A 22,596-nucleotide genomic window follows, 5' to 3' on the forward strand; every position below is an offset into this window, starting at 1 on the left:
CCATGATCAACAGGAACGACGTCGAAATTGAGAGGTGTAGGTTTTGTTGGAGGAATAACGTCACTGCCAGTTTCAAGCTCTCTCGTCTATTTAGTTCCCGATAGGGCCGAAGCTAAAAGTTGACGTGCTGACGATAAGATCTGAACAATGTTAAAGGGTTATAGGCACGAGGCCTTCAACAACATACAATAAGGAGGATGAACAGCTGTTGTTATAGGTATGAAGTATGTATATTCATGCATTTAAAGATTCCCACTATCGAGTATCTGTATCCAAGTCTAGAATTGACTAAGAAGTTGAGGCAAAGATCAACCACGACTTAGATGCAACCATACAAACACTTGTGTCATTAGCTGCTTAGAACAGCCATACTGTACTGGTAAAATGTTGTTCGTATATCTTATAGCTATCATCCTAACCCGACTGCCCATGCAACATTACCAAGCTGCCTTATCAAGACACATAGATTTTCCACGATTGCGGGCGCCATCCTGTTTGCGCCTCCAAAGTTAGCCTGGAGAATCTCGTGTATAGCCTCCATGCCTGCTTTGGGGTTCTCAATTGTTGCTTCAGATACCCCGTTGCGGCTGGCTGGTCCCCTGAAAACAGGAAGCCCTTGTCCCGTGTTGATGTACCTCTGTATGCCCATCGATTCTGGCCCATCTATGTATATTTTCTCGTGCTGTGAAGATACATCTTGTTTACTTCCCGCCTTCTTGATCACGCCGTACGTCCAAATGGCAAGCGCCGCATGGTGTACTCCAACGGCATAAAAGTTTTTCAACTGTGCTGATGGGAAGAGCTTGGCGAATCGGAGGACTTGGCCGGCGTGCCATATAGCTGCTCGAGAATCAACACTTTCGACCCATTGCTGGAGTACATGAAATGCTCGATGTGCCTGTTCATCTCCTTCCTTACCCGCAAATAGCTGGAGATCGTCTATGGATATATGCAAAGCCATCATAAGTTGATTAAGCAGGAGTCGCTCTTGTGCTGTGATTTCGGGCCAGTTCATGGTTGTAACCTTGAAAGTCTGCAGATCTTGCAAAAGCTGGTGCCGGCGTGCGTTTAGCAACGAATTGGTATTTCCATACGGGTCCTGAGTATAAGATCGTATCCTGTACGATGAGCACAGGTTTCTATACTCCAATATCAGAAGCCAGTAGGCTTGGAGATAGATTGCTGCCGAAAGTTGCACATCCAATCTGTGTCGATTTTCTGCAAGAAGGTTCAGATCACGGAACAGATCGCCAACTGAGGGAGCTCGCTTGACATGCCCATCTTCACGTCTCAAGTAGGCGTGTTTCCAGTCTCTGGCTGTTTTGGCGTACCAAAGCTCTTTAGACGCTGGCAGAGGAAGTGTAAGTTCAGCATACGACATGACGGGGTTGGTCAAGGCTGTCATTGACTGCTGACTGTCTCGTAGGAAGAGATGGAAGACGAAACTGTCACGTGGTCAGAAGCCGAAGGAATAGAAGACCTCGTCAACATGAGTGCTTACCGTTTCCATTTCTCCATATCAACCCAAGTTCTCCATTTCTGTTCAAGATTGGCGCCCTCGTCGGCGGCAGTGACTGAAAGCATGGGGTAGGTAGAACGTTGGAACTTGCCGCGATATCGCATCATCTAGATATGTTAGTTGAAAGACTTAAAACCATTGGCAATGTTTCATACCGTAGTGGGAATGTTGACGTGGCACTCTGCAATCTCCATCTTGCGCCGATTCCCACTCCATAGACCAGTGTCTTGACCGATAACAATAGCATGGATTAGGCCTATGTTCAGAATCGATTCGTTATTTTCTTCGAACTGTCATTGTTAGTTAGATAGTTCTTCGGCAAATTTGTATACGTAAGTACATACTCGTTTGGGCATGACGATTCCTAAGCAATAGTCATTAGCAACGTAATACAAGTGTCAGGATGAGAATACATACGAATAGCTTCTTGTAGAGCATAACCAAACTTTCGTAGTGTCGGTATAGGAGTCAGTACAGCACCAGCTGCTGCAGCTCCAGCAATCCACTCGGGTTCCTGCTCGTTGAGCTTGAAAGTGGGAAAATGGATGTATTCAGATACCTGGTTGGTATGCGAGTTGAGAAACACATGCAGCATAGTGTCCAGGAGATCTGCCGAGGGAAAGGACCCTGAAATACGACTTGACATGGCATCAGGTTGGCAGGCTCCAAGAACAAGTGCCAAGACACCATCGCGAGCAGCAAAATCCAACCTTTGGTCAACGACTCGTCTGAGACCCCCTTGAGAAGCCTCGGCTTGTAAAGATGCGACGTCCTTTTTCGACACTGGAAGATTCCCTTGTTCGCCGAATGCATTGTCTTTTGCTACCGGGTCCCATCGCCAAGGGGATACATCCCAAGCCGTAACGAGATTCTGTCGTATATGTGCGTGCGCCACGTCGGCAGAGTTGTCTGATCTAGGGGTATCCACCTGGGCTAGAATTGCGTTCGGATTGTTGGGGCCCGTTCCGCCTGCGTTCCAGTGATCCAACAGACCAAAGTCCATATCTGAGAGCTCCATGTTGGTATCGTTGCAGAAATCCAGAACGTCGAGACCTGTGTTGTCTGGCATTCTGGCTGGTTGATCGTACTGCTGCTCATACAAGACATCCCGTAGAAAGTCGCAAAAGGGGAGCTGGTCGGCGTCGGGTTGCTGAGAAGAGCTGGCTTCGGATCTGGTGAGGTCGCCTGTATTAGGAGTGCCAGACCTAGATTGGGGTTGAGATTGTAATTGGACAGTTTGTCCATACAAAGAGGTTTGATCGAGAGGAAAAGATGTCGGAGCAGGGCCAGTGCTAGGGCCAGTGCTAGGGCCACTTTCGTATTCATCATCATTAGATCTCGCACTGGCAGATAAGTGTACTAGATTCATGGCTGCTGCTGAACCTGCATCTGACGAAACACAAGTCAACCCGCGACGAGTACATCGTTGACAGGGCTTCTCCTCTTGACACTTGACCCTCGCAGCCGCACACGCTTTGCAAGCATGGGTGACCCGTCCAGAGTTGAGGGCAGTGGTAGTGCGTCGTCGCTTCTTGGAGTCGTCATTTTCGTGGTTTGTCTCATGACGTTTCTTCAAGTCAGCGCGCGCAAATGTCTTCCCACAGATGCCACAAGCAAAGCGACGGCCCAGAGTGTGAGTTTGGACATGACGCTGGAGATGCTCTGGTCTTGAGTAGCGTCGTCCACAATGGCCGCAGGCGTAGAGTTGGTGTCCCTTTTCAGGATTGGGAGCGGGTGTTTCAATACTTGGAGGGTTTGTTGGAGGGTTCGTTGAAGAAGATGGACCAGACATGGTGCAGCTCGCTGGAATGTATCACAAGCCTGGGGATAGAGAGACTGTGATTATTTCCAGCTATGGCATTGAAGAGGCAGGTGGTGGTAGGTGGTATATATAAAAGGAAGGAAGAGGAAGTATACAAAATTGCAATAGCGAATCAAGATGCTTGAGCTTAGATAAAATGAATGTATGATAGGCAAGTGCCGAGAGGTAGTCGACGGTTGCTATTGCTGTTCCTGTTGTAGGGCTGTAGGTACCTGTTAAAGAACCAGTACTTGCTCGGAAATTATGGCGGATATAGTTGCGGGTGATAGATTATCATCGACTAAGAAGAATGAGCCAAGGATATTTGAAGCTGGGAATGATTGATTGGCTCGTCAAATCAATCAGTTATGTCAGTGCAAGGATTGAGTGACAAGCCAGGAAAAAGAAAATTGGAGAGGGAATCTTTAACGTTTCGATAAACGTCACATTTTCAGCTGAACTGAGCCTAGGGGATGCAGTCTAATGCCCGTTTTGGTCTGATTCCGGCTTCGACATCGGAGCCGATTCGTCTTGCAAGTTACAGCAGGTCAGTCAAAGCTCTTGACTCGATATCTGTCGTCGTCAGCGCGCCTATGCACACCAGCAAGGGTTCATTGAGTATGGGGATAGAGATGGAAATTTTGCACACCAAAATCGAGCTATAGATAGACTAGTCTAGTCTGGTCTAGATGCATAGTGGTCGGCGAAAACCTATCTTCCTATGTACCGAGACTAAGAAACTGAGTGCATACGTACTCAGCTCCATACTAGAAAGGGCCCATCTTGAAACCATTACGTCTCGTCTCAACTATGTACGTCGCCTTTTCCCCCTTCTCACTGTTCAATCGACGAGGCTCTCGGGCTTAGACTATCTGATCCTGTAGGGATGGGAGACGAGTTTCGTAAGACACTCCATTGTCCGAAAAACAACCCTGCCTTACTCATCATCAAATGGCCGACTCAGCCGTGCCAAGCCACTTGTTTAATACCGCGATGCCCTCTCATGTCACTTTTCAAGCGTGTGTACGTCAATGTCTGATGGCGTCAAAGACGAACAGCTCAAGTTTTATTGGCGTAAAATCAATCGACTATGCAAAGACGCGAATGCCTCATTTTATCAGTCCACGTAATGCATACAGTAGCGGCTTTTCCCCCTACTCCCCTACTTGCTTTGGGTTAGAGATCAGGGACAACGGAGGATAGGCCCGGCGGTTTTATCTTCTTTGGTATTAACGCTTCTCATCATTGTCCTCATATCTGTGCTGTGTGTAACCATACCAGCTTGATCTTGAGATCATGAGTTCTGTTGGCGTTTCACATAACATCATGTGCTACGCAAAACTCACCATCACATCTTGTGAACGCGTGTACAAGATTTAAAGGGGGATCTCTCCAGTATCAGAGTCTCCAGGGAAACTCAGCGATGAGTCTGCATGCAAGTTACCCTTGGTAAGTCAAGTCTCGTTACAAGGTGTTCTGACTCGAAGACAAGCAAGGGTCAAGTTCAACACATGGCAAGTTCCGAGAGATGCATGCATAAGGATAAGTCTAATCAGCCCCCAAGTTTACAAACAAGGTTATTCGTATCTAATCAGCCTCCAATTGGTTACTTTGAGAAGTTTCTAGGGCGGAACCCGAATGAATCACAACATACGCAGCGGGCCGCCGCCTTGCTACAGAATTTATCGTGGCCTAAAGAGAAATGAAGGAAAGATGAAAGTACAAGAGCGTCATTAAATGCATTGGAACATCGTATATGCAGAGGTGTTCCGTAACTAACATCTATGTACGTGGTTTGTATGTGGAAATATCATTATAAAATGAGATCCTAACCTCCTTTGAATGAGGATGAACTCATGAATGAGATTGGGGTATACACTTATAATGAAGAGCTTGATTTCCGTATCATACTGGGCATACCTATCTTTCTTCTTTTGCCGTACCATGGCTGATCAACAATTACCTGCACCGAAGCGGTTCATCACTGGTCACGATTATGACGGAAAAGCCATATTCGACACTCAACTCAGCGATGAAATGCCCACGAAGATACTCACAAACTACAACTTCCGCCTCGGCTACGTGACTCGAGGAATTCCAGTTGACCTCACGGGCAACTCGGACATCAAGGCATATCAGAGCTACATCACAGAGCCTCCAGGACTTGTTCTCCACGGAGGTTCAATCCTTCGTTTTGTCGACTTCCCACCTGGCGAAGGAGACATGCATCGAACGCTGAGCATAGACTATGGTGTAGTGCTCGAGGGTGAGATGAAACTGGTGTTGGACTCAGGCGAGAGTCGTGTGTTGAGGCGAGGGGATGTGGCAGTTCAACGTGGAACAATGCATCAATGGGTGAATCTTGACAAAGAGAAGTGGGCTCGGATGATGTTTGTTCTTCAAGAGAGTAAGCCAATAACAGTGTCATCTAGCGGAGAAGAGTTAAAAGAAGAGTTGGGAGGTTTGGGTGATGAAGTGAGACCTTCCACCTGAACAGCCCTACTGGGTAACAGCAAAGTTGACCTCCTAAGTCTTACGTTACAAAAATAAATAGCCTCAAGAGCATAGTATAAGTAGCATAAGCTGATCTGCTAATTTCGTCTCTTATGCCTCCAGAGCCCAATTTTTCTAATACCCTGAGGCAACCTTAGTAGCTTAATTGGTTAGCAGGTAGACTCTATGGCTTGGCTTTGTTGAAGATATAGGGTAAGAGCATTGAAAAGGGGGTTTTGACTTGGTAGTCTCCATCAGTACAGCCAGCCAACGCTCATTAATAGATGAGATTGGATTGATTAACACTGACAAGGCGGTGATAAAGGGTCCAGCCCACGGTAAGTAATATCAAATAGTGTCCACCTGATAAGCAGCAGCTCTCTTAGCGTCCAAATTGCCAAGTGAGGTTTAGGGAGTTTCAGACGAGGTAACGTTAGAGGCTCGGATGGTGATGCAAGGGTGATCGCGTGGGCGAATTAGTTAGTAGCCTCCACTCTTCGGACGGGCAGCCCCTCAAACTTCAGACGCCAGTCCAGCCCAGCCCAGCCCAGTCAGGCCCAGTCAGGCCAAGCCCAGGGACTCTGGAGGTTCTCCAAAGTCCAAACTCTACGCGATATGATTCAAACTTTCCTTTTCAAGGTTCGCTAATATTACTTTTTATTTCATCTTGACTCGCATTATTGCCGAAACAACATTTTTTTTATCTCTCACAATAGTCTAATCCTTGCCTTGCCACCCAAAAGGTTCGTCCAGTCCAATCCAGTCCAGACTCACTCCCTCCATCCTGGCTGTCATGCATCATGCGGATGCGAGTCTACCTACATTGAACCAACCATTTTCTAATCGCACTTACAGGACAGGGAATAAACTAACTGCAACGCAACATACCTACTTACCATCAAACACCGCATTCGACCCTTAGATCCTTTCTTTCCCACACAAGGGACTCCCGATCTAATACAGCATTCCATGTTGCCCTGAAAGAAGCTCTACAGCTGCCTAACAACTCCCTCTTATCATCCGAGCTCTGATGAGCTACTATGGCCAGCCCTTCGGGTGCTTCAGGCCATTTGGGCCCTGAATCTGTAGGAGACTCTAGTGCTCCCATGTCGAGCAATCCCCAAATCCCACCATGTTCGATGAATAGTGACGACAGCCAAAACGAAAACGACCAGCACGACCAGCACGACCAAGACCAAGACCAAGACCACGACCAGAACAACGACCAAGAACCGACATGTCCGTGGCAAACATCTCGATTCAACCACCAAGAATGCTCGCGATTTCTCGACTGTCCGTCTCACGCCATAGAGCGGAGTCTATCAGAGAGTGGCGAGCAAGATCGAGAATCCATCCATAGCTCCCACTCACCCGAGATACATCCTCCAGATAACGACCGAGAACAAACCGATCAACAGACTTCTCGTTTCTCAGACCAAGAGCTTGCGCAAGGAGTAAACAACGAAAATAGTCCGCAAAGTACCCCGGCCGACGAACCGGACGACGATGGAGACGCCACTTCCGCCACAACCGATACTGCGACGAGCGCAGAGGAGGATGCTGGCACGGCAGTTACCCAGGAGCCAGAACAGTCTTCGGATTCCCAGCAAAACATAGAGATGGACGACTCAGAAAGCAGATCTCGGAACAGGCGGTCTGACCAGCAAGATTCCCAAAACACTCCAAACACCCCTTCCGAGCATCCAGAGCATATGCAAAGGCCTAGTCGAGTTACCAGCGCAACCAACACGCAAAGAGCCCAGCGAAGATATGCGACACCGTCCCGCGAAAGAATGGATGCGCCCTTGCCGTCACTTCGACCTTTGGAAGAAGCTCTGCCCCCACTTCCCCGATCTGCTCGCCAGTCAGTATCTTCAGATTCGCAACGACCTAGATGGCAACCGGATAATGAAGTAACATACTGTCCTATTTGCCATACCCAGTTTAGTTTCTTTGTGCGCAAGCATCATTGCAGGTAAGTCAAGCCGCACCCCAAGATTCTTCTACCCCGTATACTTACCATAATAGGAAATGTGGAAGAGTCGTTTGCAACTCTTGCTCGCCGCACAGGATTATAATTCCTCACCAGTACATCGTTCGACCTCCAGGCTCTGAAGCAGCTATGCATCAATCCCTGCTCGTGGACGGGCTTGGAGCCGGATACTTCGACGTGAATGACATGTCGGGAGGCGAGCGAGTAAGGCTCTGTAATCCCTGTGTCCCGGATCCGAATACAGCACCGCCACAGAGTCCAGGACCGCAAGCTACTCTTTCTCCGCGAGTTCCCCATTCACGGTCACGGAGCAGTATTGGCGATGCTTATGGAACATTGCAATCGTCTAATCGACATGGTGCAGTTTTTGCTCCAGGCACTAGTGGTGACCCGTATCGATACCTCTCCCCAAGAATAAGGAGTGTCACAATGGTATTTTTGCCTCTGCTTTCTGAATTTGCGCCAGATACTAACAGTCAACTTCAGGGCTCTGCCTCATCTGGCTCCTCTCCTAGCAATTCTCACAGGAGACGTAGCGGAGCGCATCAGACACCCATCGAGCGTTTCCTCGCAAGTGCACAGGCTGCTTCTCCATCTTCATACCCAGAGCGATACAGTTCGCTAGGGGAGTCATCATCTAGGCAACGTGCACTACCGCCAACCCCTCAGATTGCCGAGGAAGACGAGTGCCCCATTTGCCATCGCGAGTTACCATCGTCGAGTCTTCCTAACGCCGAAGCTCTACGCGAGTCTCACATCACTACATGTATTCAGACGCACAGCACATACGGCACACCCCGCGGCGGGGAAGGTGGAGCACCAGTTGCCCCTCGTCGGACAGGCATGTATACCTATGTAGCCACAGAGAAGGACTGCATCGACGACGCAGAGTGCACCATTTGTCTGGAAGAGTTTACAGTCGGAGTCCCCATGGCACGTTTAGAGTGTCTGTGTCGATTCCACCGAGCGTGCATCTCATCCTGGTTTGTCAAGCATCCGGGACGATGCCCTGTTCACCAGCACGACGGCTTTGGGTATTAAGATCCAGTCAAGATAGAGATCATGGGTTGGCAAAGGGGGTATTGCATACGGGAAATGGCGTAACGGATCTGGTGGTTAATGTCAGCGTCTTTTATGCTGTTTAGAGTCTGAGTGAGCGTCTAACCACTGTGCCGTTCATTCGTTGCAAGAGTCGGGTATTGGGTATGGAATCTTTTGGCAATTAATACAGAAGCAAGTTATTGACCCACTAAGATAAGAACATCAGTTATTATTCTTGGAATGGCACGAATAGAGAGAATAAACTTTGTGGCAGCTTGTTTTGAGAAATATTTATTGTTATCTTTGCCGCGTGGGTTCGCATTCATCATCAGGATCCTTGTCTGTCTTGAACTACATGATGTAGACCCTTGAACCCAGTTCGAGTGATGCAGGTAGGTAGTCAACCTGAAGGTCAACACTTTTGTTCCCTTATTACTTCCGCTCAGGAACGCCCACCATACAAGCCTTGCAGAGTTTAGGATAACATCAGGGTTCAAGATACCCAGTTCTGTGCTATAACGTTCAGTCTGCTCTACTTGAAATGTCGAAGTAAATATTTCTGTGTTCGGGTCTAAAAAGCACCATCCAATACGCTGACCAACTGGTAAATTCAGCGAGAGGATGCATTTCCCCAAGTATTCTGATGACACTTTGAAGTTGCAATCATTCCTCGCTTCTGCCATCGCTCAAGTTCATTACTTTTTGCATAGTTTCAGTACAACGCTGGATGAACTCTTCGTGCGAAGCCTCCTTTGTAGCTGTATACCGTAGTCGCATAACATCTACGATTAGCTTTTTCAACCCATCAAGTCCATCGCGTGGTATGATCTCGCGCTTGTCTCCATCCCTCACATTGTATAATATGATGCGTGGCAGTTTCCCATCCTTATTCGATGACCCTAATAAGTAGCCATATACACAAGCCTGGACGATGTGCTCGTTGGTTAGCTGTGAAACAAACTTGATTTCCCAGATTGTCTTATCATTCTTGCCGCGCTTGTTGTCAGGAGAAGATGCGACAATATCTGCTCGGCCAATGAGCTTGGTTTCCTGCTTGTCGTCCTTGAACTCTTTGAACTCTTTCTCCTCCATTTCAACCTCAAACTCTAGGTGTCCTGCAGGATCTAACAACTCTTTACCAAGTCGGCGCCGAGCAAGCTCAAGGTCTTTATACTTCATCCAATCAAATTTATGATGTTCCATTTGTATCATACGTGGTTGATAGCCAGATATCTCGGCTTCGTACTCGCAGGCACGGCGGCAAAGCCAGGAGACCAGTTGTTGGGGATCTCTGGGCATATCTTCGATGACTTGTCTATCCCATACACCCAGAGACCTCAGTGTTCTCGAATTTGCAAGCTCTAGGGCGGCGGCAATGACAAGACCGTTTATGTCGCTTACAGATTCGAAGAACCCCTTTTGCGTGTTGGAGGCGACCACATTTTGTATGTTAATACTTGTGCGGTCCGACGAACGCGGCGAAAGCGGTTCGACACGCAAAAAGCGCCGGACTACTTTATCCAGAGCGTCCCCTTCAATGTATCGGCTCATTTCGCGGGCCTTAGAGAGTCTTGGAAGGAGAAGCCCAAGCTGGAGAGGCCGACCAGGCAAGCCTGGTAAGATATTCGTTTCGTTACCTGTCATATCGGTAACATCAGCCGTGTCATACAAAGCATTGGCAGATACACAAGGCATCATGTATTTATCGTCCTCGTGCACCAAGACAAGCTGTTCCAAAGCGCGTGTCAGGGCCACAAAGACTTCATTAGGACATTTGTCGTCTGGCTGATCGCGACCTAAACGCTCAAAATAAGACGAGTCCATGCCACAAAGTATTACTAGTTGGCGCTCGCGACCTTTAAATTGGTGAATAGTAGAGAGGCACAGCTTTCCTTTGATAACCCTATCGTCAAGAGGCGCGTCGTCATCAGTAGGTACAGATATAGGAATCTTATAGTCCCAAGCCAGTGTGTTGACCAGTCCTTGTAGTGGAATTCTACCGCGGATAAAAGGTGCTATGATGGCACAATTCTTTGGCCCATAGCGGTTTATCAGAGGTAATAGCTTTTTGGCCATCGCGCGACTGTCCCGGATATTACACCTTAGGACGATGGGTTTTGGGCCCTGCTTTGAGCTTGAGATATATTGCTCTCCGCCCAAGAAAACCTGGTTGATGAATTCCACTGTCGGTATGGGTAATCGAAAACTGTTCCCTAGCTGAATCTCGGTGAAAGGGTAAGGACTTATCGGACCTAGCATCTCTGGGGCTAGAGTTAGATATCTCGGATCTGCACCGCGAAAACGATATATCGCTTGACGTTCGTCGCCAAGCACGACAATACGTGCGGGCTGGCCTCCCTTTGCGACGTTGTTGGACCGAAGAAAACACACAGCTAGCCAAAAAGTTTCTGGATTACAGTCCTGAAACTCATCCAGTACGATGATGTCAAAGGGCGCTGAAGTCCACAAGGGAAGCTTGCGGCTACAATCAACCGCTCGAAGTAGCTTGAGAAGTTCTGTATCGTTCTGCACGACTCTTCCCAACAGCTTGCCCGCCATACCGTGGAAAGTGAAAGTCTCACTGTTATGATAACTTTCAAGGCGACGAGAGGTTTCATTTTGGAGTCTTTTTGAGAAGAGGATGCTGCCAATTCGTTTGTCCGGGTGCTTCGCCGCAATGGCTTCTATCGTGGCGGTTTTGCCAGACCCTGGCCTTGCTGAGACCACAACATTATGAGAAGAACACAGTTCCGCGATCTCCAGTTGCTGTAGGGATGGAACGAAGGTAGACTTGCGACCTGCTGACTGAAGTAGGCGACAACTTGTCGTGAGAGGCCGAAGAGTTTTAAGCTGAAGAATCAGACGGACCTGGCATTCCCGTTAGTAAAAGGACTTCAATGAACCACCGAGTCCATTCTTATTTACCGGTAGCGGTCGGCTCCAGGCCGAAAGCCATAGAGGCATTATATCAGTTCACAAATAGGGAGATGTGGATGACACTTCCATGCTCATCCACGGTGGAAGAATTTGCTGATAAGATTTTGGGTTCAGTATAACCTCATCTACGAGCAAATAAAGTCATGCGTTTTCTTAAATAACCAAAGATATTTTACGTCTGTTTTAGATGATTCATGATGTATCTTTTTGGATCGTCAATTGTTGTTTGTTTAAGCTAAGGAACCCGCTACGTTGCGTAGAGGAATATTGTAGGGCCGTTCCTGCCTTGAAGGATACCTACCTTTCAACCTCGATATGTGCAAAGACAGTCGGAATAGAGTTTTTGGGATTATATCAATTGCAGAGGTATAACTTTCTCTTTTCATTTTAATGGCACGCTTGCTTGTAGAGGAGGAACCCGACCTTTGGAAGAAAACGATTTAATTTATTTGATTATCGACCCAATGAGAAGCTGGAGGTAGTGTAAACACGGCATTTCATTGGGATCCTCTGGCTTGGTTTAGTGTCCCATCTAATGTTAGTGTTCAGGTCAACTAGTGTGGCTGTGCATTCAATATGGAGATGCAGCTGATGGAGAAAAGGGAAGGCTAGAAATGCAAAGCGATAAGTAGTGGAACAGTGAAATAGTAGACAATAGTATTAATTATCGCGAACATTGAGATGAGATTATCCACAAGAGAATCTCCTGGCTACGCAAGAGCAAGATAAGCTATAGGAGGCTATATTAATCTTCATCTCGCCTTATTTCACGTCATGTTACCTATCGTGGAGCAAAAGGGAAGTCATCACGACAGGCGAGAGGAGCCACGAATCCAGGGATCCGAACTGCAAGGGTCAGGACACACGGCTGAGAGTCGAGAGTCTATTCTTGCGAGCTACGTAACCTCAGCGGTGCTAGCGATCAAGGGGACAGGGATTCTAGGGGCCTAAACCAAAACAAGACACGTTTCCTCGATCTTGGAAGCCTGGAAGCCTGGGATTCAGGACCAGTTCCCTGACCCATGTCGCGCTGAGGGAGCTAGGGAGTGATTAGGATTTCCGTCACAAGCAAAATCGAGCTTTGGTCTCCCCCAGACCATCGATTACGTAGGTTGTGTCCAGTTGCTCAGCACAGCAGGGGTCTATCATTGGCAGGGTACGGACCAAGACAGAGAGAGGGAATTTGTCTTTTCGATATGGTGTGATTTATTTTGACTTGGCTTTGCTAGGAATAGTTGTAGAAACAAGCAATAGCTGTAAATAAATCGCTCTCCTACTCACATCCGTGGGTAAACGGAATGGCTCATGTTGCTGCCAGAGGAATGAACGAGTTTCTGTCTGTGGCACAAAGACAGTGGGTAGCTACACAGCAAAAGCAATTGCAAGAATTAGATGGAGATTGAGGAGACAAAGGTTTCAGCTATACGTGTAATCCCCAATTATTTATTGAGGCCAAATGGCACGCATCCATTCATTGCTTTGGTGTCGTATCCTCAATAACTTACAGTGAATGGTGGCCCACCTGCTCTGCCGCTATTCCGGCCCGTAATCGCAACTTATTCTTCCTCAGGTAGGTTCCGAGTACGCAAAAGCACTCTAACATCCACTGTGTATTCTCAATCACTGTCTCTACCGTTGGTGCTCCTGATAGTGATGGGATGGATGCGCTTCAATTTCCCTTGCTGAGCCACAAATTAGCTCCCTCCCACTAGCGAAAGTGACTTTAAAGTGACCACTCCTAAGCGACATGAAACTATATTCATAAAAGTATCGAAACTGTATTCGGCTATCAGCGACCTGTGCGCCGTCGATCAGCATTCGGCGCAACTCGACTCAAGCTTGGTAGAAAGCCATTCCTTGGGCCTAACACTGAGCTGCAGCTGCAGGTTGCACAATATAGGCTGTACCTATACCTCCAGCCCAGACCTGGCCTAACCTGGTCTTCCACGTCTTGTCAACTTGGTGCCAGGTTTCCCTCCACCTCCATCCCAATTCCTTCGGCTTGGCTTGGCTTCTTACATCCTTCTTCACCCTCTCTTCTACTTACCCCCTCCTTCATTCTCATTCTCTTCTTTTTTTCCTTTCATTTCCTAGCTAATCTCTCGCTGCCTTCCATTTGCTGGCCTCACCAGCTAGGCACGCAAACAACTTACCCAAAGCTAATACACTAGCTCAGCTCATGTCCAAGCTCACAGCTATAAGCTAAGTTAACAGCTACAAACTATCAGGGCATCGCAACCTTGCACGCACCACCTTGGTCGCCCACTGACCTCACAAGGGCCGTTCGAAATCGCCCTCATTACTTGAATGCTTTGCGACGGTTCCTCGAGTTCAATCCGCACCAATTGACAACCGCGAACAATACAAACATTCCATAGCAACACGTTCCAGCAGCAACCGCAGCAACGCTGCTCGGCACAACGTCATGTCAACCGCCAGAGAAGCCGAAGAGCTCAAGCAGCAGGGTGTCGTTGAGGCCGCCGCCGATCCCCAAAGCAACGTCACCGCAGATGATGCCCAAAAGTCCATCGTTCAGGCGTCTCGGAATGCCGGCGTCGCTGCTTTCACTTTCGATCCTGATGCGAGCCCAGAACAGAAGAAAGCTCAAGCCAAAGCTGTACGCACTTTCTCCCTTGCATCCGCGGCGACTACAAACTAACAATGCTTCTGCGCAGGCCATTCCACGTGAGCTTCAACAGAGCAGACGCCCCAAGGGCGCTGCCATAATCACCGACGTCGATGATGGCACCGGCCCCACCGAAGACCTACCGGAAGCCAGCAAGGAAGGAGTCCTAGACGTTGCTCGCGACGAACAGGGCAAACCACTTGCAGACGGTGCCGATCCCGAAAGCGAAGAAGTACCATACTCAAGAACAGGATGGGCTCCGCAGCTGGGATGGCCAGAGGACGATGCAACGGCGCAAGATAGTCTGCTTGATCACGCAACCTGGGTCGAGTCACAGCTTCCGGATACTCTATACGGTGGTAAGCATCAATGCCAGCTGTAAGCGCATAGAAATCACTGACAAGGCCAGATTGGTACCACAACACGGGCGTCATCATATTCGCATGTGTCACTTCCTGGCTTGTCGCTGTCTTTGGCGGCGGACTTGGCTGGGTTCTTATTGTCATGTGTTTCTGCTCTACTTACTATCGAACATCTCTAAGAAGAGTACGACGTAACTTCCGAGACGACATCTCTCGCGAAATGGCCCTCAAGAGGCTCGAGAACGACAACGAATCTCTCGAATGGATCAACTCCTTCATGGTCAAGTTCTGGCCTATTTACCAACCAGTTCTTGCTCAGACCATTATTAACTCTGTTGACCAAGTTCTAAGTTCTGCTACTCCTGCATTCCTGGACAGCTTGAAGCTCAAGACGTTTACACTGGGGTCTAAGCCTCCTCGCATGGAGCATGTCAAGACTTACCCCAAGACTGAGGACGATGTTGTCATGATGGACTGGAAATTCAGCTTTACCCCTAACGACACCGACGATATGACTTCTCGCCAGCTCAAGAACAAAATTAACCCAAAGGTTGTGCTTGAGATTCGAATTGGAAAGGCCATGATCAGCAAGGGACTCGACGTCATTGTCGAGGATATGGCCTTCTCTGGTATTATGCGACTCAAGATCAAGCTGCAAATCCCTTTCCCTCATATCGACCGTATTGAAATGTGCTTCCTGGAACGACCGACCATCGACTATGTCTGCAAGCCTCTTGGTGGTGACAACTTTGGTTTCGACATCAATTTCATTCCTGGTCTAGAGGGATTCATCCTAGAGCAAATCCACGGCAACTTAGCTCCCATGATGTATGCGCCAAAGGTCTTTCCCATCGAGGTCGCCAAGATGCTTGCTGGCTCGCCAGTCGACCAAGCTATTGGTGTCGTTGCAGTGACTCTTCACGGCGCTCATGGTCTCAAGAACAGTGACAACTTCGGTGGCACCGTTGACCCTTACGCATCCTTGAGTTTGAGCCGACGCCAAGAACTTGCCCGAACAAAGGTCGTTCCGGACAACCCCAACCCCAGATGGAACGAGACGCACTACATCATCATCACATCTTTCAGCGACACCTTGGATATACAAATCTTTGACCACAACGATTTCCGCAAGTCCAAGGAACTTGGTGTCGCCACTTTCCAACTTGAAAGTATTGAAGAGCTCAATGTCCACGAGAACCAGCGATTAGAGGTCATTTCTGACGGCAAGGCCCGCGGTATTGTTTCGTGTGATGTCCGTTTCTTTCCTGTGCTTGAGACTGTCAAGAATGCAGAGGGGCAAGACGAGCCGCCGCCCCCTTCGAACCAGGGTATTCTCCGATTTACTGTGGAACAGGCCAAGGATTTGGATGGTACCAAGAGTCTTGTAGGATCACTCAACCCCTACGCCGTTATGTTCTTGAACGGTAAAGAAGTCCATCAAACCAAGAAGCTGAAGCGTACCAACAATCCTATCTGGGACAATGGTTCAAAGGAGATTCTTATTACCGACCGAAAGAAGGCTAAACTTGGTCTTACAGTCAAGGACGACCGTGACCTTGCAGGTGACCAAGTTCTTGGAAAATACCAGATCAAGCTCGATGAGATGCTCGAGTGCATGGAGCAAGGCAAGGAATGGTACAACCTCCACGGTGCTCACACTGGTCGCGTCAAGATGATGGCGCAGTGGAGACCAGTCGCCATCTCTGGTGTGGCGAGCACTGGTGGCTATGTTACCCCTATCGGTGTCATGCGCCTGCATTTCAAGAAGGCTACTGATCTCCGAAACTTTGAGGCTTTCGGCAAGTCAGATCCTTACACTCGAATTCTGCTCTCTGGTATTGAAAAGGCACGAACTGTCACTTTCCGAAACGATCTGAACCCCGAGTGGGACGAGGTTCTGTATGTACCCATTCACTCAGCTCGAGACAGACTTGCCTTGGAGGTCATGGACACGGAAAAGGTTGGAAAAGACCGCAGTCTTGGAATGATTGAGCTCTTCGCTGCCGACTATGTTGCTCAAGACGAAACTGGCGAGTATCTAGTCCATGACAGGAAACAGCTCCGAGAAGACGGTCTTCGTCTCCACGGCAAAGGCATCGCCAAGGGTATCCTGCATTACACGGTTGCCTTCTACCCTTGCTTGAATGTTGCTGATCCTGAGGATGAAGAGGAAGAAGAGAAGGAGAATGAGAAGGAGAATGAGAAGGAGAGAGAGGCAGAGAAGGACAAAGATTCTTCCTCTGGAGAGGAGCAATCTCCTACTCCTCAAAGATCTGCTGAAGCTGGCAAGTTCAATGCCAGCTTGGACAAGCCCAAGGAGAACCACCTGGAGCCTCCTACACCTACTACGGTTGGGCGTCCTTCGATCGAAATGCCCAAGGGCCCTCGCAAAGTCCGACTTTCTCCCGAGGAGCTTCTCAAGTACGAAAGTGGTTTGCTCATCTTCCGACTCATGGAGGCAGAGATGCCTGAAAGCCACAGTCACTTGGAGGTTCTTGTAGACGACATGGCATACCCGTCTTATATTTCTTCCACTGCTCGCAGCAAACACCACAAGTTCGAAGAGATTGGCGATTGCTTCATTCGTGAGCTCGACTTCTCCCGACTTACTCTTCGAGCTCGCAAGAAGGGTGACGACGATGACGATCTCCTAGCATCGCTCGCTGGCAACACTCTGGAAACTCTCAAGCAATGTTTGGTAAGATTTCAACAAATATCCCACGAAACTCCCTGAACTAACACATCGACAGAACAACCCGACAACTTTGAAGCTCAAGGGCGAGGATGGACGTCCTGCAAGCGTCAAAGTCAGCTTGAAGTATATTCCCGTCAGGATGCAACTCGACCCAAGCGAAAGTATTAACAACATGGGTACACTTCGTGTTGATGTTCTTGATGCTGCCGAGCTTCCTTCAGCTGACCGCAATGGCAAGAGTGATCCTTACTGCAAATTTGAGCTTAACGGCCAGGAGATTCACAAGACCAAGGTGCAGAAGAAGACATTGAACCCCACATGGAACGAGTACTTCGAGGTCAATGTTCCTTCAAGGACTTCTGCACAGTTTAAGTTGACTGTGTGGGATTATGATTTTGCGGACAAGCCCGACTTCTTGGGTGCAGCCGACATCAACCTCGAATCACTAGATCCATTTAGACCATCAGAGACCAGATATATCCTTGACGGCAAGTCAGGAAGCGTACGCATCCGACTTCTGTTCCGACCTGCCTATGTTCAGCGAGCACGCCAGGGCACATCCACCTTTGGTGGCACTTTCTCGTCAGCTCCTGGGCGTATTGTCACTGGTGTCGCTGGTGCACCTATCAAGGGCGGTGCTGCTGTGGCGGGAGTTGTTGGCCACGGTGTCGGCAGGGGAGCGTCATTCCTCCGTCGTGGTATCTTCAACAAAAAGGATAACAACAACAACGATGTCATTGAAGAAGACAGTGAAACTGTTGAACCTCAAGGACTGAGTCCCAACGGTAGCGCTGGTGCCAATGGCGGACTTCGCCGGTCGCCTGCCATCAACGAGGACGGTAGCTCAAACGGTAGCCGACCCCCTACCAGCAATGGCCATGTGAGGTCGAAGAGTATCGGCCAGTCATCAGTCCACAGCGCCAACCCAGGAGCTGCGCCGAGCGGCACGGCTTCCTTCACTGTGGTGGACGCTTCAGGCTTTCCTCCTGCATCTGATCTATATATTGTTATCACACAGCTCAACCCCAAGGAGAAGACTGTGGGTAAGACCAAGCACTTCAAGTCCAATAGTGGACAATGGACGTTTGGGGAGACATTCAAGGTCCCATGCTCGCCTGATACACAATTCAAGATCGAGGCCAAAGGACAACACACTTTTAGCAGCGATGATGACCTAGGCGAGCATATCTACTTTGTCGATGAGTCAGGTTCTTCTATCGCCAAGGAGCTATCTGTCGGCAGCGGAACTGTGACACTCAAGAGCAGTTTCCAGTCGAATGAAACAAACTTGGTCCCGGACAGCCCCAAGGCTCACATGCGTCGAAGCTTCATGAGCAAGCGAGATGGACGAACCAGCCGGGAAGTGACACCAAACCCTTGAGCTGGAACAGTTATGGTGTCGAAGGGGATGTTTTCATTTTACACGAGTCTAAAGGTTAATACTCGTTCTACATGATGTTTCTTTTCACGTCATTCTTTTTTCTTTGTCTAGATTCGAACGCAAATCTTAGTAATATCTGATTTCACGTTGGAGAATGGGGTTATGCGTTCTTTCATGAACTGAGGATGGAGGGAGATGCTCGATCAAGCAAAAGGGGTGTGTGGTTATGAGCGAGTGCGATATCCTCGTTTGACGGTTTTCTTAGGCGTAAATTGGGTATGAGGATATGGAATTGGGAAACTTGGCATGGAACCTAAGAAGCAATCAATGAGTAAAACTTATGTTTAAAAATCATAAAGTCAGCGACTGTGATGATAATTTGAAAGGCAGAGAACTTGCATTTCTTGATATTGATGGTGTATTGTGAGTGCCTGAATTCTGAGGCAACTAGCCAGACAGCACAAGGCCACTACACTTTCCATTTGAGGGGGACAGCGTCACTGGAACGCCCGCGGTACGTACCGAATTTGGAGGTTCAGTTGACGCGCGCATTGGAAGCTGCCTGAGCCTCAGCTTCCTTGTCTGGAGCTACGCATTCCCACCTCCATTTCCACCTCGACAACCCATCACCCACCTTTCAACGCCAACAGCACCAATCTCGATCACGATATAACGATAACATCCCGACTCGATAGCCTCAGTATTTGTCAACTAGGGCAAGGCTTATTTCGGTCGTCTAAAAGTCACCGAAAGCTCTAGGACCCGAGGCACTTGAACAGCATCAGCTTCGACCCATCATTACAAGTCGATAAACTTCCGACTCCTCCTCCGATACAGCCAATATGAATTCCCTTGTCTCGCAATACAGCCGGTCCTCGTACGAGCAGAACGAGCCTCTCGACGAGCAGGATGAGCTCCTGAACTCTATGGGTGGTGATCTCTCGATCAAGTTTGCCATGCCTCCCGTTGCTCAGGTTGGTCATTGAAGCATGGAGCTATCTAAACCTAGCTCTACCCTCTATGTCTGGCGGCCAGACTAACAATCTCTTGCTTGCAGCCCTCATCATGGCTCCGCGCTGCCACAGATGACCGATCCAACCCCAACTGCCCCATCAAGATCGCTCACGGAACCACCACCCTCGCCTTCCGCTTCCAGGGCGGTATCATCGTCGCTACCGACTCTCGAGCCACAGCCGGCAACTGGATCGCCTCGCAAACCGTCAAGAAGGTCATTGAGATCAACAGCGTCCTGCTGGGAACCATGGCTGGTGGTGCTGCAGACTGCCAGTACTGGCTCGCCTGGCTCGGCATGCAGTGCCGCCTCCACGAGCTCCGACACAAGCGCCGCATCAGCGTTGCCGCAGCCAGCAAGATCCTCGCCAACCTCGTCTACAGCTACAAGGGTATGGGCCTCAGCATGGGCACCATGTGCGCTGGTGTTACCAAGGAAGAGGGTCCTGCCCTTTACTACGTCGACAGCGATGGCACTCGCCTGGCAGGCAACCTCTTCTGTGTTGGATCAGGTCAGACATTCGCCTATGGTGTGCTCGACGCCGAGTACAAGTACGAACTATCAGACGAGGAGGCCCTTGAGCTTGGAAAGCGAAGTATTTTGGCCGCCACCCACCGAGATGCTTACTCTGGTGGTTACATTAACCTGTACCATGTCAAGGAGGAGGGCTGGGTGAAGCACGGCTTCAACGATACCAACCCCATCTTCTGGAAGACAAAGCTGGAAAAGGGCGAGTTCACCAACGTGACAAGCAAGTTGACTTAGGAAGCTACTGCCGGTGATGAATATAGCGAAATTCTTCCACAGGATCCTGCTAATGGATATCGCACAATTCGTCCAAAGTATGCTACCAGTGATGGATATCGCAAAATTCTTCCGAAGCCTGCAGTGGATGCTGGGGCCTCGGAGAACCCTGGCCCCTCCAACTCTGAAGAGGACTCTAGTACTGGGGATGAAGGCCTTGGCCTGTGAGGTGAGGCGTACACATGGATATAGCGTGATGATAGAGGGAAGCTTGCACTCACCCGGCACAGGGCGTGGAGCTCCAGATGGGCCTTGTAGTAAATATTACAATGGGGTTTTCTCTTCAAAGACAAGACATCTAGAATTTTCAGCGCTTGGTGACGATATCCTCATAAAAGAAAGAGTAATTATACAACTCTGGCACAAACACCGCCCACGCTGGTAGTGCACACGATGCATGTGATAGTACAGATATGCTCATAAATTTCCAGTCGTTACTCCTTCAGACTCTTTTTATCCAGCCATCAACACCCAATATCCCGTCTCCAACCTCAGGATCCATAGGCCACTTCCCAATCCCCGTAATACTCAACTCAGACTCGTACCCGGCCTGGAACATCTCTATGCCTGTCCAAGCTATCATGGCCGCATTGTCGGTACACAGCTCCACGGGCGGTGCAACAATCTCTATTCCCTCGTAGCCCCTGATAGCCAACATGGACCGTAGAACATGCATGAGAAACTTGTTGCTCGCAACACCACCCGCCATGACAAGGGTCTTTGCAGCCTGTAGCTCAGGTTTATCGTCAAGGGCGATACATAGTCGCCCTGCAAGGTGAACGAATGCTGCCATCATGGTGTGCTGTGCCAGAGCACGGCGTTCAGAAGTGGACATGGAAGGGCGGGCTGTTGCGATGTCATGGACGTGGGTATAGATACTGCTGAAAGAGAAAGCAAGCTTTCGACTTTGTCGAAAAGGCGTGGGGATGTTCCAGTCGTAGCCTGTAGATACAGGAGTCATTTCTTCAGAACGAGAAGCCGGCGGCGTAAAGACAGCTTCATAAGCAGAAGTTGTATCGGCGCCTGTTGGAAAGGCAAAGGCTTCTAGAAGACGCCCGTACATAACATGCTCGCTTGCATCGAATACCTCAGACGGCAAGATATCACGAGCTGTCTGGTCAAGGAGGTTTCCAATGGCAATATCACCGCTCGTAGCGATTATGGAGTGATCTGTCAGACCTGTTGAGTGAACAAGCTGCGTATGCCCCCCGGAAACAAGAAGAGAGAGAAAAGGAAACTCGGGTCCTTTTCTGGACTCTTCTGCTTCACCCATACTCATTCCCAATGCTCTCGCCAGTCGTGGTGTCAGAGCATGAGCCTGCATATGATGAACACCCACCAATGGTACGTCCCAAGCAACAGCCAGTCCCTTTGCCATATCCAAGCCGATTCCTAAATTCGAACGCATTCCAGGTCCGCGAGTCACAGACACAAAGTCCGGAACCTGTTTTCTCACGCCACTAGCGTAACAGATTCTCTTATTGTCCCCATCTTCTGCAGCTGGTAAAGCGTTCAGCGCACGACGAACAAGCGGTGCTAAAGATACACTGTGACCTTTCGCTGCTACAATAGGGTGGATTCCTTTAAAAGCGCGGTTATCGGAGGATATGCGTTCGTTAAAGAGAAGTTCTGTTGATTGTGAGGTGTGACGAAGGACAGCGACGCCTGTGTCGTCGCATGATGTTTCAATTGCGAGGGTTGTTAGGAGGCGCCTCTGTCGCGAGATACCGCCTAGTAAGGTCCTCTTATGACCAGGTAATAAGAGAGACCGCATCTTATGAGGCATGAGTTATGCGAGACCAAGTGATGTTGAAATTTAGATGCGGCAAACGAACGGCCCCACCCTCGGCGCGTGGGGAGGAAGTTCTAACCCAATACTCCAACGTAGGTAGGTATGAAGATAGACATATCATATGGCAAAGTTAAATATAT

At 49.0% G+C, this 22,596-nt stretch overlaps 7 protein-coding genes across 7 annotated transcripts; 4 read left to right on the plus strand and 3 right to left on the minus strand.

Annotated features, from left to right (window-relative positions):
• Positions 1 to 409: 409 nt before the first annotated feature.
• On the minus strand, positions 410 to 3,311 carry FGSG_13008 (uncharacterized protein; the record flags this gene model as incomplete). The annotated part of the gene is made up of 5 exons (XM_011328241.1): positions 410 to 1,445; positions 1,502 to 1,626; positions 1,675 to 1,809; positions 1,864 to 1,883; positions 1,937 to 3,311. 5 exons carry the CDS (start codon positions 3,309 to 3,311, stop codon positions 410 to 412), a joined length of 2,691 nt encoding a protein of 896 aa, XP_011326543.1.
• Positions 3,312 to 5,264: 1,953 nt separating this feature from the next.
• FGSG_13009 (uncharacterized protein) lies at positions 5,265 to 5,813 on the plus strand (the record flags this gene model as incomplete). Its single annotated transcript, XM_011328242.1, has 1 exon — positions 5,265 to 5,813. The coding sequence occupies one exon, from the start codon at positions 5,265 to 5,267 to the stop codon at positions 5,811 to 5,813; it is 549 nt and encodes a 182-aa protein (XP_011326544.1).
• An 831-nt stretch (positions 5,814 to 6,644) lies between these two features.
• On the plus strand, positions 6,645 to 8,990 carry FGSG_13010 (uncharacterized protein). The gene is made up of 3 exons (XM_011328243.1): positions 6,645 to 7,788; positions 7,842 to 8,238; positions 8,293 to 8,990. Exons 1-3 carry the CDS (start codon positions 6,854 to 6,856, stop codon positions 8,845 to 8,847), a joined length of 1,887 nt encoding a protein of 628 aa, XP_011326545.1. The 5' UTR covers positions 6,645 to 6,853; the 3' UTR covers positions 8,848 to 8,990.
• A 520-nt stretch (positions 8,991 to 9,510) lies between these two features.
• On the minus strand, positions 9,511 to 11,811 carry FGSG_06884 (uncharacterized protein; the record flags this gene model as incomplete). The annotated part of the gene is made up of 2 exons (XM_011328244.1): positions 9,511 to 11,715; positions 11,773 to 11,811. The coding sequence occupies 2 exons, from the start codon at positions 11,809 to 11,811 to the stop codon at positions 9,511 to 9,513; spliced, it is 2,244 nt and encodes a 747-aa protein (XP_011326546.1).
• A 2,398-nt stretch (positions 11,812 to 14,209) lies between these two features.
• FGSG_06885 (uncharacterized protein) lies at positions 14,210 to 19,199 on the plus strand (the record flags this gene model as incomplete). Its single annotated transcript, XM_011328245.1, has 4 exons — positions 14,210 to 14,401; positions 14,460 to 14,769; positions 14,958 to 17,470; positions 17,523 to 19,199. 4 exons carry the CDS (start codon positions 14,210 to 14,212, stop codon positions 18,846 to 18,848), a joined length of 4,341 nt encoding a protein of 1,446 aa, XP_011326547.1. The 3' UTR covers positions 18,849 to 19,199.
• Positions 19,200 to 19,690: 491 nt separating this feature from the next.
• On the plus strand, positions 19,691 to 20,625 carry FGSG_06886 (proteasome component PRE2 precursor; the record flags this gene model as incomplete). Its single annotated transcript, XM_011328246.1, has 2 exons — positions 19,691 to 19,822; positions 19,906 to 20,625. The coding sequence occupies 2 exons, from the start codon at positions 19,691 to 19,693 to the stop codon at positions 20,623 to 20,625; spliced, it is 852 nt and encodes a 283-aa protein (XP_011326548.1).
• A 480-nt stretch (positions 20,626 to 21,105) lies between these two features.
• Positions 21,106 to 22,450, minus strand: FGSG_13011 (uncharacterized protein; the record flags this gene model as incomplete). The annotated part of the gene is made up of 1 exon (XM_011328247.1): positions 21,106 to 22,450. One exon carries the CDS (start codon positions 22,448 to 22,450, stop codon positions 21,107 to 21,109), a length of 1,344 nt encoding a protein of 447 aa, XP_011326549.1. The 3' UTR covers position 21,106.
• Positions 22,451 to 22,596: the final 146 nt, after the last annotated feature.

The sequence above is a fragment of the Fusarium graminearum genome, chromosome 4 (assembly GCF_000240135.3).
Source record: "Fusarium graminearum PH-1 chromosome 4, whole genome shotgun sequence".
NCBI classification, from domain to species: domain Eukaryota; kingdom Fungi; phylum Ascomycota; class Sordariomycetes; order Hypocreales; family Nectriaceae; genus Fusarium; species Fusarium graminearum.

Bases quoted from the DNA above. Each gene is read 5' to 3' on its own strand.
- FGSG_13010 (XM_011328243.1), top strand. From the start codon at position 6,854: ATGGCCAGCCCTTCGGGTGCTTCAGGCCATTTGGGCCCTGAATCTGTA. The intron at 7,789-7,841 runs GTAAGTCAAGCC...TTACCATAATAG, and splicing joins GTGCGCAAGCATCATTGCAG to GAAATGTGGAAGAGTCGTTT. The intron at 8,239-8,292 runs GTATTTTTGCCT...AGTCAACTTCAG, and splicing joins GAATAAGGAGTGTCACAATG to GGCTCTGCCTCATCTGGCTC.